The sequence below is a fragment of the Cheilinus undulatus genome, linkage group 6, assembly GCF_018320785.1.
Source record: "Cheilinus undulatus linkage group 6, ASM1832078v1, whole genome shotgun sequence".
Lineage (NCBI taxonomy): Eukaryota > Metazoa > Chordata > Actinopteri > Labriformes > Labridae > Cheilinus > Cheilinus undulatus.
The window spans coordinates 44,734,590-44,754,679 of record NC_054870.1 but is presented as its reverse complement, the minus strand read 5'-3'; the positions used below and the strand labels follow the sequence as shown (position 1 = coordinate 44,754,679).

The 20,090-nt window shown below is 39.1% G+C and overlaps 1 protein-coding gene and 1 long non-coding RNA gene across 6 annotated transcripts in view; one reads left to right on the top strand and one right to left on the bottom strand.

Annotated features, from left to right (window-relative positions):
- Positions 1–13,743, top strand: part of zmp:0000000760 (collagen alpha-1(XXII) chain) — a 28,730-nt gene extending 14,987 nt beyond the window's left edge. Inside the window, exons 12-26 of the mRNA XM_041789226.1 lie at positions 1,191–1,244; positions 1,635–1,688; positions 1,803–1,847; positions 1,949–2,002; positions 2,088–2,141; positions 2,234–2,287; positions 2,422–2,493; positions 2,574–2,609; positions 2,790–2,834; positions 2,918–2,950; positions 6,623–6,769; positions 7,203–7,379; positions 8,094–8,184; positions 11,006–11,083; positions 13,541–13,743. Coding sequence (XP_041645160.1) covers positions 1,191–1,244; positions 1,635–1,688; positions 1,803–1,847; positions 1,949–2,002; positions 2,088–2,141; positions 2,234–2,287; positions 2,422–2,493; positions 2,574–2,609; positions 2,790–2,834; positions 2,918–2,950; positions 6,623–6,769; positions 7,203–7,379; positions 8,094–8,184; positions 11,006–11,083; positions 13,541–13,743 — 1,197 coding nt within the window. The remainder of the gene's footprint in view (positions 1–1,190; positions 1,245–1,634; positions 1,689–1,802; positions 1,848–1,948; positions 2,003–2,087; positions 2,142–2,233; positions 2,288–2,421; positions 2,494–2,573; positions 2,610–2,789; positions 2,835–2,917; positions 2,951–6,622; positions 6,770–7,202; positions 7,380–8,093; positions 8,185–11,005; positions 11,084–13,540) is intronic.
- The window catches only part of LOC121510892, a 123,875-nt gene that overhangs the window by 12,157 nt on the left and 91,628 nt on the right, over positions 1–20,090 (bottom strand). The window contains exon 8 of one of the 5 annotated variants that reach the window (XR_005991999.1): positions 2,509–2,589. The exons of the other annotated variants lie outside the window; for them this stretch is intronic. This is a non-coding gene — a long non-coding RNA (uncharacterized LOC121510892). Of the gene's footprint in view, positions 1–2,508; positions 2,590–20,090 lie in introns of those variants that run through there. 5 annotated transcript variants of the gene reach the window in all.

Here is a 20,090-nt window from a genome sequence, read left to right as displayed (position 1 = left end):
CCAGAGAGACAGTCAGTGCACAGCATTATCACAGAGAGTCACTTTAAAAACCTCTCAGTTTCACATTTTGGGTTATCACGCTGCCAGTTGGCATAGAGCCAGATCATCTTTCCCTGTTACAGCCCTGACTGCAGCCGTCTAGATACAGGCCAGGCTGGTGTATAGGTACAAGCTTGAAATGTTACTTCAATGCATGCATGGCCAAGAATTTCCCAATAGGAAAAATTCAGTAATCCAGGAAAAATTCAGAATTAAAGCGCTCTGTACAAACGAGTTGAGTTTCTCCATATACATTACTGGGCAGAACTTTGAGGCATTTGAGGCCAAAAAATAAGGCTTAAGTAAGGCATAGATATGGTGACACAACCCCAGTCATGCTCTGGATGTTGTTGTATATTAATCTGTTGAAAAGATAACAAAGTTCACACCTTTAGGGGACAGTAAGGAGTGGATTTAGTGAGTAGGTACGGCGTAGAGTCTGGGAAGTTAGTAGGGTTGCCGTGAGCCCCTAGTTGTGCTGTGGATGTGCCAAGGGCCTGAAACAGCTGGTGGTCAAAGCATATTACCAGGGATGAAAAGGCCTTGACAAAAGATATATTGTTGGACTTGATGTTGACTGCCGCGCAACGCGTGTGATTCAATATGTGTTGAGCTTTACTATGGCCAGCCTCACCTCCCTATCCAGTTGTGGGTTTGACACATTGGGCCCCATGATGCTCTACATGCCTAAAACTGGGCTTTTACTATGAAAAGCAATAATCACAGATGTAATCATGTTGTTTTTCTTGCCTATGACATATCCTACCAATGTGTACATAATTGTCTGCTAAAACAAGGTTAAAATGGCTCTCTATTTAGCACTTTCCTGTCTATTTTGGTCCAGAGACAGGCATGGCTTGCAGTGAAAATACATGAATCTTCTGTCCTCAGGCAGTTTGGCAGCCCTGACTTAACATGCACACTGAAATAAATGAAAAGCTGTGATGCAGCTGTTATGCTGCCTCCACACACCCAGTCTAAACAGCCATCACAGCATGTAAATGTACAGAGTGTGCAGGACTTTATGTGCAATTTTTGAAAATCGGAAACAAACAGGTTCACAATATTAATCACTAGAACTTTATTGTCATTGCCATGGTAACAGCACCTGTATCTGACCTGAAATTCTGTTTTCTTGACAACCCCACTAGGGACAAAAAGGGACTACAGGTGCAGAGGGGCGTCCTGGACCTGGAGGAAAACAGGTGAGCTGTCGGGGTATTTCCTGCTAAATAATCTATGATGACACGGAATTAATCTCCTTCAGCTTAAAAAAAAAATCCTTTTTCCACACATAACGGCAGTTAATCATTTTAAATGTGGCAAGGAACTGGGACAGAGCTCTGTTTTTGGCCTGTGTGCCGTCTCCATAAACAATATTAGTTCGTGTGGACAATTCTGGCTGAGATCTAAAGGCCTGAAATAAATCAACATGACCCGATGAGTCATTGAAACAAGAGCCTCAGCCACATTGATAACCCTCTTGACTTTATAGAAAATAAAGCTTCCCTTATCTCCATGTTTCTTTCTGAATAAAATCTGTCCCATATGATGTTAAATCTTAACTTGTGTTGCTTAATGTGATGATTTGACAGGGTATTGTTGGGGATCCTGGAGAGAGGGGGGCTCCTGGAGAGAAAGGGCAGCCTGTATGTATCACAGTTTTACCATTTTAATACAAAAAAATTTAAATTTTGATTGCAAAATAACTGAAAATAATCATCTTTGTGAATTTTGATTGCTGTTTTTTGTCTAAACTCTAGGGGGTCCCAGGACCTGTGGGCAGAGCTGGCACCATAGGACCAAAGGTGATTCACACTGACAACCTCTAACCTGAGCAGACAAATAAACTCCTGGAATAATTTGATAATTTTTTATCTTTTTTTAAACTCATGCCTACTTTTCCCAGGGCATTATTGGAGATCCGGGCATACCCGGAAGAGATGGTGATCTGGGAATAGAGGTATTATTCTCAGCTGATAAAGAAATCCTCATGAATTTAGAAAGAGCACACTTGTTTTTTAATAAAAGTTATGTTTTCCTTGCAGGCTTATCAAGGACCACAAGGTCCCAGTGGGAAACTTGGAAAAAGTGGCACAAAGGTTCCTGACTGATCTTGTTTGGATTTGAGTATTAATGTGCAATTAACTTGTTTTGGGTCTGATTTATTTGTTGTGGTTGGTCTGTTTTACAGGGAGAGAAAGGCACCCTGGGGCCAGCAGGAGAAATGGGTCTCCAAGGCCAAACTGTAAGTCACTTTTTGAGTCACTGAAGATGAGAACATAATGCATGTTCAGCGTAAAGTAGTTTGCCATTCTAAAGAATAATGACAGAGTATAAAGCAGTCCTTTAGGTGGGTTTAATGAATGTTTTATTCTCGAGGGCCCAAGAGGTTACAAGGGTTCTGCAGGGAAACCAGGAAGACCCGGATTTATCGGCCCACCGGGACCAACTGTAAGTGCTCCAGATGAATTTTCTGACCTTCTCCAAAGTTCATTTACTTCAAGCCATTAAAACATGTCATGTATTCACAGGGACATGTGGGTGTGCCTGGAAAACAAGGGTCCAAGGTAACTATATCAACATCCATTACACAGTAGAAATGACAGAAAATCACTGATTAAAAACACCATTCAAAAAGGAATCCCACAATCCAAGATCTGTAGATGTAGTGTAAGCTAATGAAATTCTTCTATATTAAATATCTGCAATCCAGTGAACACTGTTTATTTCTCATTTGCCTTGTGCAGGGTGACACAGGAATCCAGGGAATTAAAGGAGTCAAAGGTGCACAGGTACAGCCTTGGATTTTTCATCCACTTGCTCATTGGTACATCCTATTTGTGTTTATCTTAATGTGAATTTGCTCTTTTTAAAGGGAGGACAAGGAGTCAAGGGACCAAAAGGAAAAGTGAGCAGAGACTTTTTATTTGTTTTTATTGTTTTCTCCTGAAGATTCTATTTTTGTACCCTCTGTGGACAACATATTAAGTTTCATCAAGGTCAAAGATTAAGAAAATCTTCATTATCCCCGGGGGAAATTTGTCTTACAGCCAGCAGTACCACACACGCTGCTGCCTGTCACCATTACCAGCACCACATTAGTTATCTCTTTGCAGATCTTTGCAGAAGTGGTGTGATCTAGATCAAAAAATAATCATCTTACCATCTCTTGTGATATTTGCTGTAAAAATATTAAATAAGCTGTTTCAATGGGCTGGTAGAAATAGTGTTGCCCATCATCTTCCCCATGGCAGCAGTTACAGTTCTTAGAATATGAAGCCATTAAAAGAAATTATGGGCAATATAGACATCAAGTGCCATAAGGACCCATTTCTGTATTTTTCAAATCCCCCAAATCAGTAATATTTGAGTTAATCTGTACTGCTATCCAGCCTGATGGGGTTTGTAATATGCTGTTATATGTAAAATAATCACCTAACCAAGTTTTTAAGTAAAATTGTGTTGCTAGTTAACAGGTATCAAGCACATCAACATTTCAAGTCAAATAAAATGCAGCACTGTCAACTGCTGACTTGAAAAATGCTCTGTTAGGGCTCAACGGTGTGGTTCCAGAAGTAAAAATCCATTTCATTTTCTCCATAGTGAATTTGAATATCAGCCATATTATCAAAAGTATCCAAGTTAGACTTACCACGATCAACCTGAATGAGAAACAATGGTATACACTCCTGTGGAGGAAAAAGTTACTAAGACTTAACTTTTAGTCAAGAAAAACATAGGTTATTCATGATCTCACCCAAAACTACTGGAATACCCACAATCCTTGAGTGTCACAGCAACATCTTTAATTTTTTGGGACCATGGTTACCATAGAAATCTACCAAGCCTGCAAACAAAGGCTGGTGACTGTTGATAACAACACATGCCAACGCAGTATGAAGCAACTAATATGCGAACCACAATATACTATAATCAGGCTATTCAACCTGAGGCCCTGGGGCCGGGTCAGACCCCTGAGGTCACTTTTAGTGGCCCTTTGAGTTCACCACTAATGCTTTAAAACAGAGGCTAACTACGGCCTGACCAGCTGCTCCCTTGGCTTATTGGCTTAATTTCTCTTTCTATTAAAATAATACCAAAAGTAGATGCAGAGAACAGTTGATCAGTGAATGGAGATGAAGAGACTGTGAAAATTCTAAATGGATCAATTGTTAAAAGTTGTAAAAGTTATTACACATATGTCATGCAACACTTCTCTGGCCCTTCTGGGATCTTTTTACAGGATCCAGCCCTAAATATTTATTTGATTTTAGGACACAAAGTTCCTTTGTCCTAGTAAAGAAATACATATACAGACTTTTATAAAACAGGATTATAGCTAGTTAATTATTTAAATGAGATAAGATAACATAACATTATATCTGATTAAGTTCAAGTTGGAAATATGACTCTTTTGTAAAGGTCAATAAAACATCAGTGTAATTTGTTCAAAGGAAACTTCAAGAAAAGAGCATTGAAATTTTGGCAAGAAACTTACATAAATAACATTTTTTTAAGATGAAATCTATTTTACTATTTTTCTGCTCTGGGGGTGTCAAAATTATATTTGTTCATGTTAACTATAATCAGGATAAAACATGTATTGAATAGTATAAGCAAATGTCGTTTGGTGAGAAATACATGTGTAGACTTATTTTCTTTGGGTTTTATCAATGCAACTGTTAAACTCGAAGCTGATATGTGACAGAAATGCTCTTTTCTAATTCCTCTGGGTCTTTGGGGGGGCTCAGCTTTTCTTAGATACAAGTAGGGGTGCTGCAAGGAAAATGGGTTGAAAAACACTGATATAATAGGTACAGATATAGATAAAACAGATAAACTGATCTACAGTAGAGGTATCTATGAGGATGTTTAAGGAGTTTCAGTATCAATAAAAATCAAAAATTCTCATCCTGACAAAAATAATCCAGGTCCACACACTCAAGGTGGTTTGAAAAAACTGAAGGACTACGTTTCGAGACACTGAGACAAAGAGAATTAAAGGCCTTTTACATTTTTCAAACAATCCCGAGTGCCTGGGCTTGGATTATTTTTGCCAATGTTTTTTTTTTAATTGTAGGAGACAATGCACATTGATAACATGGACACCTAAATGTGCCAGATTGTAGCCATAGGATAATTTTTCCATTGGTAGCCCCAAGCAGGTTGATGGTACATGCAAAGTGTACATCAAGCATGTATATAATGACAATAAAAATACTTAAAATAAGAAAACATGCAGAAATCAAACAACATAAACAGTACATTAATACAGCCATTCTCAAGCACCCTGGGGTGCCCTTTGGCATTGGCAGGGGTGCCTTTAATGAATATGCAGATTGTTTAGTATTGCAGTGTAGTTTATCAGAATTGTTTCGAATGCCCTTCTCCTGAAATCACATCAGCATTGAAGTTAACTAAAGAAAAGGCTTACACTGGTTCAGCAGGGGTGCCAAAATGCATCAAAGTGTGTCTTTAGGGTAGACACCACCATGCTGTAAAATAAAGATTTTCAATTGTTTTAAAAGACTTTTTAAGAGATTAATTTTCTTAATTTTATCACTGATGAATCCTTCAGCAGTCATTGAAATGTAGAATTTTAGCTTTTTTTTTGTCAGTGCATTTTGTCTGGCATGACCTGAAATCTTCCAGATTTTTAAAGGGTGCCTGGACTGAAAAAAGGTTAAAAAATGCTATAGAAATATATATATATTTAGAGTGCTGATGTAATTGCACAAAGCTCGGTTGCACATAATTTTCATTTCTTCCTTTTTTAAGTTTTACAACCCTTTTAATTAGGTTTTTCCTTCAATGTGCACCGTTGGTTTGAGGGACTCAGGAGCACTCCAGTCAAATCTCTTTTTCAGTTCTTATCCCTACTTGTCACGCCTCTGGACATGTTGGCTCAAAACATCACTTGTTGCTAAGTAAATCCTTCAATGAGAGTTTACTGGTTTGCAGACCTTTCTGCCTCTTTATGATTGTTCATTTTTGGATCCGGCACCCATCTGCTTGTTAAATCACACAATGCATTATGAAGGAAGAGCAGCTCTGAAAGTGTATGTTCCCTTGTTTTACATATTCTGCCACACTTTCCATTCAGAGGCTGTGTTCATCTTTCATATTTTCTGTTTATGAAACAGTCTGAAAATCTGATATCAATCCTCCAAATGAAACTCCAAACTTCTGTTCAGCATCTGTACATGGAATGAGTGCAGTACCACCCACAAGCACACTAAAATGAATACTGCACATTTCTCTGCTGCACTCAGAAATCAAGATTTATGTATGATTGCATAAACCTGATAACTTGATTATTTAAGAATGATTATTCAATTACAGGTCTTTGGTATGAATGTTTAAACTCTACTTGAATTTTTGCTAATATGCACCTTAAATGAGTGTATTACTAGCTAGTTTTTACCTGAATACCTACTGTCATAAATTTTTATGTGACATAGTAACAGCCATTTCTTTGAACTTTGTTTGAGGAAAACTATTTTTTCTTTGTTGTATTCTGTTGGATGAATTGGCTCTGTCTTTCCTGCACTTCTGCTCATGCTGTTAACCTGCTCTGTAGGTAGGAGACAGGGGCGAGCAGGGTCCCCAGGGAGGACGGGGGAAGCGCGGGCCGGCGGGCCCACCTGGACGTTCAGGTTCTGTTGGTGTCAAAGGAGTTCGAGGTGAAGGAGGACCAGATGGCTTTCAAGGGCCTCCAGGTCCACCAGTAAGTAGAATACCAGCCTCTGAGTTTTTTTGGCTGATACTGCAAATTTTAGTGCTACAGTACAGTATAAGTTAACAGTGTAATAGTCTCTACTGTATTTGCCACCTCATCTATCTGCTAATGATGGTGCAGAGACAGCTGAGCAATCATTAAAGTGACTGACAAACATACAGAGTTTGCTGACAGCTTTGGTGTGAAGAACATTTAAAGAGTTAGACATCAGTCCATAGCTGAGAGTGACTCACAGCAGGGTTTCATTTAGTGCGGCTATAAATCCATAATGAGCCTCAGGAAATATTGTTGGCTCATTTGTTCACTGCGTCTCTGAGAGGCAGCCTTTGCTTCAGCGTACCGTGTTTGTAATGTTCCATAGTACATGTCCCACAGTTGGGTCACTTCCAGTGATGGATGTGGTAATGATTTTCTTACACAGGGCCCGACTCTCCCCGCTCAACACGTGATTGAGGTTTGTAAGAAAGTGGTCCTGGAGCAGATGTCCACCTTTGCCAACTCAGTGAAGAGGACTTGTGCTGCTGTTTGTCCTCTTTATGGGGACGTACCCATGGGTGCACCTGGTCCCCCTGGACAGAAAGGACCCCCCGGACTTCCTGTGAGTGCTACATAGTTTGAATGTTCATTGCTTCAGCAGAAAAAGCCTGTAAAGATTTTATGAAATAATTGCTCTAGGTGCTTTTTAGGTCTTGTAGAGCTTTAGCTAACAAACACTGCCAGAGTGCAGTATACGCTCCATACATTGTTCGTTCTTTGGCTGCCTGGTCGCCTAAAATGCAAACACATTGCGAGGGTCTGGACTGGACTGAAGTATTTGGCAGAAAAAGTTGCAATGAAAACATTACGATTTTCCACGTCTCCATGAGGACAAATAAGGAGTCACAGACTAGACACTTGGTCTGAGCTGAAGGGGTTTTGGAGCAAAACAAGGCTGTCCTTGGACTGGAAAGCCTTTTCCACATTATTGTACATTGAAACACCAATACTTGTTCCACAACTTCTTCAATCACAATGACTTTCAGGCTGATAAATGCTCTTGAAACCATGACTATATTAAAATGTTTCACTCTATTAGATTATGGATGGTATGCTTCATGTTGTTGCATTCAGTGCCAAATCAAAAACAGTGATGTACCAATGCTGTACAATGTTTTCATGACCAAGTGTAACATGACCAGCATAGTAAATCTGTTCAGTTTCTGTGCAGAAAAGGTGAAAGCAACATTAATTTATGACTTGAAAAGAGCACAACATTCAGGGATTAAAAACAAGAAAGACTAACTATGTGTTTTCCTATCAATGATGTTGTCAGGGCGAGCCCGGTATTGATGGTGCTGAAGGAGAAGTGGGACTTCAGGGATTCTACGGCGAGGCTGGAGACCCAGGCCGACAAGGAGAAACAGGTGCGAAAAACAAACCTGACAGATCATATTTATGAATACAAATTATAGGCCTTTGTAACAACAACATTGTAACTCACTGGTGCTTGTTTTAGGAGGAACCAGTGGTAGAAATAGCATTCAGATTAGCTGATTTTTTAATTTTCATGGGGAAAAAAAGCAATTTGTAAGCAATGAGATGGTTTTTAATTTATCCAGCAACACAATTATTTGGACTACTCCAATCAGCAATCACATAATGACTCCCTATGCAATTTAAATGGACTTGAGCATGTATAGTGCCTCTTCTCTAATCTTTTACCCACTCCATTTACACATTAAGGGTGAGAAATACCTCCCATATAACACACTCAAGCACACTGGTTTCCAGTGTTGGGGCCAGGCCACCCTAAGGGGGCAGCAAAGAGCTTAAGGGGGTACAAGGCTTGTCTGCTCTTACTCATCAAAATTATATTTGGACATACCTAAAAACTAGTAACACACATAATGGATAGTTTATACAGAAGTCTTTCCCTAAGAACCAATTTACAAGGCCTTTTCTGTTGGGTTATTATCAATGAACTTCGAAATTTATATCAGTTTTTGACAGCAATGTAAGAGCAATTTCTTTTCCAGGGTCCTGAAGGGGCTCAGCTTTTGTTAGATACAAGTTATGCGGAAAACCTTGCAAAGCAGATGAGTTGGCCAGATTCCATATATCATCACGCAGATCCATCTTGCAAAGCTTTTGTCTGAAACGATTGTGCCTGTTCTAAGAATGGACCTAACAAATCAGTGTCATTTGAGGAAAATGAGGCAGCTGGGGGCAAGGTTTAGTTGCACTCGAAGCAGGTAGCAAAGGCTGCCACCAGTGTAGTGATTAGCTTGGATGTAGTTGAAGTATAGTGACAATTTTATCCAAGCTTGATAACATTTCTTTACTTAAAAAAAAGAGCAAATAAGCTTTTCATGATGGAAGAGATGTTTTCGCTTGTCTCCCAGCCTGCTCTGGCATAAGTTTGAAGTGGTTTGCAACTGGTGAAGCCATTAGCCCAGATGTAGCTGTAGCAACACTTTTAGTCAGATCTTTTATCAGACAGCCTTTCTCCATTGAAAAAGGAGCAAAGAACCACATTAAAAGCTTTCGTTTCCATAAATGGTCTTAATATTATGGCTGATGTGTGTATACATACAGTATATAACATATTTACTTGATCAGTTTACTCTCATAGAAAAAAAAAATACATGCGAAGACATAGTGGCTTTCATCTGCTTGTACTTGGCCAATGCAAATTGCCAAAATAAAGAAATTAACAAGGAATTATCAAAACATATATGTAGAACATATAGCAATTAACATCTTATTTCTAAGAAATTACTTAGTAAAATACCACCTAATTACCAGAGAATTGCCACGGTATCAAGAGGGTTAGAGTTAGAGGGTTAGGGTAAGGGTAATATACAACCTAGTAACCGGAGAATGCTACAGCATTATGAGGGTCAGGTTTAGGGTAAATGCCGCGTATTTACCAGAAATGTGCCACAGTATTACAAGGGTTAGGATAAGAGTAAGAGGGTTAGGGTTTGGATAAATACCACCTATTTACCAAAGAACAGCCACAATATTGTGAGGGTTAAGGTTAGAAGGTTAGGGTTTGGATAAATACCACCTTTTTACCAGAGAATTCCCACAATATTACAAGAGTTAGGGTTCCAATATTACAAAGTTATTACTTGATAAAATGCCAACTTATTACAACACAATTACCACCTTATTCTCGAGAACTTGCTTAATAATAACACTTGTTGCTACACTAGGTAAATAGAACCCACCAAAAGAAATTGCTACTGGAGTGCAGATGGTCGAGTGGTTTAAGGCGCTACCCATGTACGCACGTGGCCCGGGTTCGAATCCGGCCTGTGGCCCTTTACCACTCTTTCCCCACTCTCTCCCCTGTTTCCGAGTCTATCCACTGTCTTCCTCTATCAATTAAAGGCATGAAAAGGCCCAAAAATAAATCTTAACAAAATTAATGAATAAAATAAATCGCTACCAAATAATTAATAGATTAAAAAATGCAAAAAGTAGCTGGTGTCAAATGTAAAATTGAAAATCATTAATGTCATTAAAATACTTAAACATTTAGAATACCCTTCTGCAAGTGTTCTATTAGGCTATGAAATGCCAAAGCAATGGATGCTTTAGTATTAAAATAAACTTTACATATCCATTCATAATATCAATGCAATCTCATTTGTTTGATTCTGCTTGCTGGCTATCAAGCTACTTTAAAGTCTTTACCTACCTTTGTGTAGCTTTATTGGTGAAGGATATTCATATTTTATGAGCTCATCAAGGTTTTTGGACTACTTATTCTTCAAGCTAGTTAGTGAAATAAATGTAGTGAAATAAAGCGATTTTTTTCCTCAGGAATATAAATTCCAGGTACTTTTAAGTTACACTTTTGCTCAGTTCTTGAGTAAATGTTCCCGCCACAAGAATGATCACGCTAAACTTATTTTCATGATGGATTTCACTCACTGAATAAAACTGCTGAATGAAATCCTGTAAAGCCACATTTAACTTGTAGGCCAGCCTTTACATCCTGAGCTCTGATTTATGGCTGGGGGCCCAAGCATGATGTCACAGTAACGCTACATTCCTGTACCAAGCCAGTAAAATCGAGGAGTATTTACAAGGTGTTTTAAACATCTTTTAATAATGATGTCACCAACACATATGGTCTTTAATCAACATGTATGACATGTTCATGAGTCCTGGAGGAAATGAATTTTCTGACGTTCTTGCTGAAAGAAATATGCAAGTAAGTGTATGTGTTTGCAGGTGACAAAGGAGAGCAGGGTGATAAAGGAGCCAAAGGATACGGTCTACCTGGCCACCCTGGAGACCAAGGACCACAGGGTAAGTTCATCTTTAATACCTAATGATGTTTGATGACTTAAAATGAGGCATTACAGTAATTGATGACCACACCTGGACCTGCTGCATCATAATTTTAAGAACTGATATAAGCTGGGTCTCTGCCTAAATTCCCAACACAGGAAGAGGCAATGTGTCACTGTTAGAGGAGTCTGACGTTTGCCAGAAAGGAAATATTTCAGTGTAAAAACTCTGTTGCATCAGTTGTGTCATAAATTATAGAGCAAAGTCCACACTAAACCTGACGTAGAAACTAATTAGCTTCTGACTTAAGTTGAGTCATTGTTTAGCTGCATCACTGAGACATGAGGTTCATTTTAACTAGTAGAGTGTAAAGTCCAAATTTACCTAAGTATTGTTGCAGACCTGAAGTTTTGACTTCAGTTGACCAAAACCAAGCATACTATGTTGGAGTTGTGGCGGCTAAATACTGAACAGCATTTGATTACACTGCAGTTACTGCAAAAAGAGAGGAACCATCAGAGGAGATAGAAAGTACGGCTGCTGAATCAGCTGACGCAGAGGATGAGGAACTTTCTGTACTCATTCAGCCACTGAGAGTCAAAGATGAGGAAATGTACATCTGATATTAGACTTGACCTGTTGTATCACCATCTGCAGCCATTTATCTCATGCGAGAGTACATACATAATATCAGCAGACATTACTGACTGTCAGCAGACCAATCACAGGGCTAACACTGTTTCAACACGCATTATATATATATTTGCATTGTGCACATCAGCTATATGTGTACGCCTCTGTGTAAAGTTCGGGGCTATTCAGACCTACAGTACGCCACATCATAGCTCTCATGCGGAAGCATAAATCTGGCTTTATAGTGCCTTTCAAGAGACTAACAAATGAAAGTAAATTTTTGGTTTTTCTCGAAGTCAAGGATCCTTCCTCTGTAGGTAGGATCCCTCAGAGTTGAGTCCTCCTTGACAACAGTTAAACAGACATCTGGAGCAGGTTAGCCAGTGTCCATGATAGCCTCACTGAAATGGAGAGATCAGGATGGAGGTGATACTAACAACTGTGCTGTGCAACTTTTACCCAGCGCTGTCTACAATTTATATCTTCATAAATTATTATCTATATTTATATAATCATTCATCATATTAGCTTTACTTTGGTGCCATAGAATTATGATGATAACATACTGTATGTATGGTGGAAATAATACTTAAATTAAAAAGTGTATTAAGCTGTCAAGGACCCCAGCTTCCTCCTGATTTTGCATTTTGTTTTTTTTGTTTTTTGGAAGAGAAGGGAAGCACTGGATCGTCTGTAATTCCTGCAAGCACAGAATTCCTACGTGCATCCTTGAAATTCTCTGTTTGAAGGACTTTGTCCTTGGACAAATTTTGATGATCCCTGACACTGGAACAGTCCTCCGATGACATAGTATCCTTTAAAACAATGTCTGTTTCAGGGTCCTTCCTTGGCTTTGAGAAACAGCTGTGTTTACTGCCACTGATCCTCAGACAGCTAGAAAGTGTATGAAAATATGGCAAAGCATATACAATCAGCTGATAACTGAAAACTGAGCATATAGCTTAGGCCACAGTCAAGCGTTGCCATATAATTGAGATTTGCTGATCTCACACAAGCCCTCATCAGCTGACAGTCAGCTGATTAAATTCTAATCATGCTACTGGCCTGCCTTGTCTTTGCTGCTCCCTCTGCAAGCTGCTGTTTTGCAACCCTCCTCGACCCCAGCTCCTCTTTTATTGTGCTTCTGACTTAATCAGTGTCATTCTGTTGTCATTGATGCTTGTTTTCTCTGGATTTTTTAGATGCGTCTCTAAGCTCAGACTTTCAATGTAGGCACAGGAAGGGCAGGAACATGTGCTGTTCCTGCTTGCTGCTTTCCATGTAGGCTTGCGGAAGGGCAGGGGATACCAGAACAGTCACGCTGCCAAAGATAAACAATGGCAATAAGTGCAAAATCAGTCACTGATACTAAAGAGAGAAATTTATAACTGCAAATCATCTGTTTGTTGACAAAGTGCTCCTGACAAAACTAACCCTAAATCTACAGCCAGTGTAAAAGTGGTGAATTGTCAACAAAAACATGAAATAATTCAACATTAGGTTATTGCTGGACAGATGAAATGACTTCTACTCATGCAAAACAAAAGCAGAGCATCATACATTTAAAGAACATATATATCAAGGGAAGTACAGCCAATAAAACCCTTTACTCCTTATCATCTTCCAAGTTATCTACCTTTCAAAGCTATACATCTTGACAACCAATTGTAGATAGGACTAGGTGTAAAGTTTTAATTGTGACTTAAGCCCCAGACTACATTTGAACTTACCCAGGGCTGGTGCAACATGGTGCAGATCTTTGAGACAGTAAAAACTCTCTGACTTAGTTCATTGAGGGGACAGATAAATGACAAAAACTAAATGATGTCTGTCTGATCACAGGTCAGCGCGGACGTCAGGGCAGAGCCTTCAACGGGCAGCCAGGAAAGCAGGGTGAGAGGGGACACGTTGGCCGACCTGGACTCAGGGGACACCCGGGTCTCAGAGGACCTCCAGGTGTTTGTCTCACCACAGGGTGTGCTCAGCTGGAACCCCCCAGTGTGCCACCTCAGCCGGCGCCGCGGAGGTTGAGGAATCGCCAGTAGAAGAAAAGAAAGAGTCTATTTGGACAGTTTATCAAATATTAAGGAGGAAAACATGGTAGATTTTTTTGTTAATATATTTTTGTTCAAATAAAACTACATTCTTCATGTAAATATGCATCCAAACTGAACTTCAGGAAGGTTTCTACTTCAAGGTTACCAAAGAGTACATCACCTGTATGACTGAAAAAAAAGTGGTAACAAATATTTGTAAAAAAGGCCATTCATTTGATAGTTATATTTAAACTGAGTCTGAGCTGTCTTTAAACATCTGTTCTTTATAATAAAAATCCTAAAATTGTATTCATGTGTCTTCATACTAACAGGGTCATTGCACAAAGTTCTTGGCCCTATGTCAGCATGTGTAGACACTTTAATAGCCCCTCCATATATCAGTGGCTACTGACTCCAGTATCTTTGTACACAGCCCTTTTTGCTCATCCCAGTCCAACACCCCTACTGTGGAAATAGTTGATTTATGTTCCTGATCGCTGCTATACTGTGCATCAATCACGGAATTTAAGAGCGAGTGACAGTTTCTCATAAGGTAAGAATAAAAATGTTTTTTTTGCACATTTGCAGTTTTGACTTAAAGCAAGATTGGAAAATTAGATAATATACAGTAAAGACAAGAGCAGCCAAGAGGATGCTCTCTAAAGTTTTTTATGTATTCATTCTGGAAAAGCACGTATGGCTCTTAAAAGTTAATCTTCGTTTATATAAACCTTGACCCTATCTTTTGATTATTGTGATGGATTTAAGTGTAATTTACAGATTTAGATTATTTTCCTTATAGCGTGACAACATGATCAAAATATTCCCCATAGATAGACCTTTTTCTTCAAGATTAAGGTAGGCTATATTGTGTTCAAGCTGAAACATTAGCCCAGCAAAAATAGAAAAACAACTGAAACTCCAAAAAGGTGAGTTTTGCAGAAGGTAGATGGTGGAAATGTGAGTCAGAGTTGGAAACAGGAGTGTTCTGTGTTTGGGTGTATAGAGTGTGGTGCAGCCTGACAGACAAGCACTTTAAAAAGACATTCTTTCAATGGGTGCAGTTGCCCACAGGTTTTGTATTTCTGCAGTTTCTGATGATTTCAAAGCTGCACTTCATGCACCAACTGCATTAGTCATTCAAACCCTGAAGTATATACCTACAATTTGAGTTTGTGTTTTTGAGTGCTCAAAGTACTTTTTATGAGCCTTTATATCATAACTATTTGATCCATTCAGTGTATTGTTTTAAAGTCTAGAGAAGCTTAGAAAGTATCTCAGCAAGTATAAATAAACTATGTATATACTGTATAAAACTGTGTTGCTATCTGGATGTAGGGCAGGGCAGCTCAATCAATCAAACAGTCTTTGTTTGTATAGTGCCATTTCATAACCAAAGTTAACTCAAGACACTTCACAGAGATGAGAACCCTTTACAAAAACACTTGAAATTTAGCTCAGGTGCCTCCCATTTTTCTTGATCTTTGCTGAGATGTTTCTACTAGTGATGCACAAAAAGTAAAATTTTTTAACTGATATGATAATTGATAATTTGCTACTCCTGATGGCTGTTGACTGATAAGAACCGATAAACTTCTTTCGATTGTTTATTTTAAAAAAGACGTTTATTTGATCTATGAATGCACATCTTAGAGAAAAGAAGGGGTTATTATGTATTGAGCAAAGATATTTATAACTAATTCTAACTGAAATCACTCATATTTACATTAAAAAACATGAATGAAACCACATCAAATAGAGCAGGCAGGGATACATCTATGAAATTAGCGGTGGATCAGGAGACTTGGAGGCTTAATTTGTCATTATTAGCGTTGCGTCTTTTGGCTCTGGCAAACTTTCTGTAGTTTCCAATGCCTGCTGAATTAGCACTCTGCCTGATATTATCCTCTGGCTTGGTCAAAATGCCCGCAGCCTTGGCTGAGGCTACTGCTGCCTTGTTTTCTCATCGTTAGGATGATGACTTATAAGATCCGTTGTGGTAAAACTCGAGGACTTCTTTCCACTCTTCGGGATCTTTGCGGGGCAAATTCTACAAACACTGTAGTGCTATCCTCCCCTTAAACACTGAATAACTCCACCAGTACCACCATGTTATTAGCCTCCTAGCACTGTAGCTGCTTCCTCTTCTTCTCTGGTGCTTAACAGTGTGTCAAGTACCACGGCGTCACCTACTGTTTCGGAATGTGTAGTCTTGTGAGAAATAAAACAAACGCCTCTATTATTGGTAGATTTTGTCGGTTAAAATTCTATTAGTGGGATAATAAAAATACGTAAAACATATGCAATATTGTCCGATAATTTATTGGTACCAATAATTATTGTGTATCCCTAGTTTCTACACCTTGATTGGAGTCCACCTGATTGGGCATGATTTGAAAAGGGACACACCTCTCTATGGAAGGCCTCCCATCTAACAATACATATCAGAGCAAAAACCAAGCCATGAGGCCAAAGGAACTGCCTACAGAGCTCAGAGACAGGATTGTTGTAAAACACAGTTCTGGGGAAGAATACAAAAATGTTCTGCTGCACTGAAGGTTCATAATAGCCCATGCCTTCATAATTCTCGAATATTTCACACAACCAGGACTTTTCCTGAGAGCTGGTCACCTGGCCAAACTGAGGTGACCAAGAACCTGATGGTGACTCTAAATGACCTCCAGAGGTCCTGTGTGGAGATGGGACAAAGTTCCAGAAGGAGAAACATCACTATGGCATTCCACTGATCTGAGCTTACGGCAGAGTGGCGAGACAGTGGCCTTATACCAGCGTAAAACACATGAAAGCTAACTGTCACCATTTGTATGCAACAAGATGGACAGCCATATTGTTTTTTCTTTATTTTCTTTTCCAAGAAAATGCATCAGTACCACTATCCTAAACAAAGCTCATAATGGGTTGTGATTGTTCAGAGATGAATGAGCATATGAGGACTGGTATTCTGAGCCAGACTGGGACCACAACCATCTGACATGGCCAATAATACAAAAGCTCCCAGATTTGTCTTGTTCCAATGGGTATCTTGGTGTGGTTTTATGGAATCAGGCAACAGCCTGTCTGAAGACTGTTTTTATTTAGGTAATTTTGAACTTTAATTTTCAGAGAAAAAAACTGCAGAGTCTGCTTCTTAACATGCATGCTCCACCAAAGTTAATGAAACGATTTTCTTTCAGTCTGGAGGTTTGGAGATCCTAACAGTGAAGATTTCTGGTTCTGATTTTAGTGTTTGCACATTTCAATGTTTTATTTGTTTACATGTTTGAGCTAAACTGCCAACAAAAGAGTTAACGACCTACAGTTGTTGTAGCGACGAGTGCAGCAATGACATAATCACCAATGCTTTAGACATAATGGCTCTAAATATGCTGTTGTAGCACCTAATAATGCCCCCAGCTGTAGCCCTGTATATTCTGAGTGCATTTATTAGTGTAATTTCTTTCATGAAAACTAAATTATGACAACAGCAGATCCTGCTTAATTCTCTTTCATGGATACTTTTAATCTTGAGTTTCCATCTTTCCCATCTCTTCATTCATCGATATCATAGCACAAACATGTTTGAAGGTCCATGTTGATTACCATAATGTAGCTGGTTTAAACAGTCAAAGGTTTCTATGTCTAAGGTTTTCTGATGTTGGACTAGCAGCATAGCAATGATCAAACTCAATCAACTGGACATTTTTCAGGTATTTTAAAATAAAAAGTAATGTTCTTGTAAGGTTTGTAGAGTTTGCGAATGTCAGAATTGCTAGTATTTGCAGTACGTAAGGAGGCAGCAGCTGGCCAATCCATGGTTAAGTCCAGGACTGGTCTACCATCATGGACATGTGACAGTTTCAAACAACAGGAGCAGAGCGAAGGGAAGTAGGATCTACAACTACCCATCATCCTTTGTGCTCGACTTTCTGGCCTGATCTAACAACACGAAAAAGTTGGATACTACGAGTAGTGAGAGAGAACTAAGTGACAAAGTTTTAGAGATTGTGGAGGCTCCAGCGACTTTTAAATTTGATGTGCAGAAGCATTTTAGTTTTCCAGTTTCAAGAAATGAAAAAGGAGAAAAGGTGACCAACAAACAAAAAACAACATGCAGACACTGCCAGACTAAAGTGACAGAGCTGATGGGGAAATACAAGTGACAAAAGGAGCCACTTGGAAAATCATCACCCTGAAAAGATTTGCAAAAGACGCAAGAAACAGAATCCCGCCAGGCCAAAAGACTCTTAAGGAAGCGTTCACAACCCATCTCACCACAACAGCATAAGACTTTTCCAAGTCTTTGTTTGTTCCTTTTTTAAATTGTTATTATTATTTTCATACCACAATAAATACTTTACAATGGATTTGTATCCAAGGTATTATCATACTAGATTTTGATACATTACATTCCTAGCATGGTATCGTACGTCTAATTTTGACATTATAATTAAAAAAAAAAAAAAAAAAAAAAGTAAAGAGGCATTCTTTAGGACATGTTCTGTCTTTGACATCTGCTCTAACAATAGCAACTACTCAGCTGAAAGATAAGTTAGCACAGTGGCCTGTGAAACCGTAACACCAGCTGGATTAAAGCTAAATACCGACTTCTACGCTGCGTTTCCACTAGCTGGTCCTGTTTGATTGGGTACGGTCTACTATGGTTCACTATGGTAAACTGACCACTCTGTGGAAACAACCTATAACTGAACGTTCCTCTGGAATAGCTTTAATGGATTAGAATTCAGCAGTAAACTGACCCCAGTGTTGTGACTGTTGTTTTGAAGGTTTGTTGTCTGGCTTTCTGTGGTCAGTCCGAGTTTTTGTATTGTATGGGTAGCTTAAATGGACAGGTTTTTTTCTCTCTCTTCTTAGTCATTGTGACTGTATACCTGTGAAAACTTGGAAGATAAATGTTTCATACATGCACTGAAATGGTTTTGGTGAGTAATATCTAATTCAATCCTGGTGGCACCACTGGAAGCACCAATTCAGCACAGCCTGTGTGCATTTGAAACCTGCCAGCCAAGTGGAATAGTGATTATTTATTGCTCCATGGTACCAGACATCATTTCTGTGTACTGTGTTAGCCTTGGAGATGAGTGGTGCCCTGCTGTGTGCATCCCCCCTGCTTTGTGATACATGTTGAGAAAAGGCTAAGTTGAGGTAGATGATGATTGAGTGTTTCCGAAGCTCATTCTAATGAATAAATACTTCTAAAGGGCAGGCTCACAGGGAGCTCTGCGTGTGGCTCTTCTCTGACCATCATTGGCTCACATTTGTTATTTCCTCTGAGAGGCTCATTGACTGCAGCTCTTCCTCCTCCGTCCCTTCTGTGACGACAGCATCATGAGTGCCATGCTCCTCTGGATGCTGCAGCTACTTCTGTCATGGAAACTATTACTCATCCACCATTATCCTCTGAGTTTTCATTCTGGGCTCAACCACTTGATTCATGATCACTATTTATCTCTGTGGCAAACCAAACAAGTGATGATGATAAATGCGGCTTATAATACTGGTGAGCTGATTAAAACGGCCCAGCGTGGCCGAGCTTCAAAGTTATGGCACAGAATCAGAGGCTACTGGATAGAGGTTTAGCGCTGTCCTCAGGCAGTTGTTGAAAAAAACTTAAAACAGCCAGACAGTGTTAGTCGATGCAAGTCATAAAACAGATAATTGTGTTTAGTAGAAGTGAAAGTGAGCAGGGTGCTGCTGTTGTGAAGTCCAACTGTAGACTTCATCAACCATCCTGACACAAATTTCCACCACACTCACTTTTAAACATGTTGGCAGAAAAAGGCATGTCTGAGACGGAGAATGACATAAACATAAACCGGCTAATTTGCTTCCTCGTGATTTGGATGTACAACTTGTTCATTTGTGCAACCCAGTGCTGCTTTATTTTTAGCATTTAATTCATTCAGCTTATTATTATTAGAGTGAAATCTATTTATAGCCTAAGTACTAGTGACTTATGTCATAATAGTCTTGGTTGTATTTGAGAAAACAGTCCATGAGGACAGAAAAAGAGGCCAAAATACAATCTAGGAAGCCATCTGCCAATATCAAATGAAAAATTTGGCTTTAATTCATTCCTACAAACTTTACAATTGTACCTAAGTGCAGATATTAACTCAATCATGAATGCTGTTGGTTGCATCAAAAATCCACAGTGAAAGTTGAAAGTTGCTTCGACAGTTAAAAAAAAGAAGTCTGGACTTGGATATCTCCAAACAGTTCTTTGGAAATCCACTGGAAACTCAGATTTATCAGCCATGGCCCCGAGAGGCTGACATTTAAAAAACAATGGCAAAAAGCTAAAGGCCAATGTAAGAATCTGTCCTTTATTCCTTTTG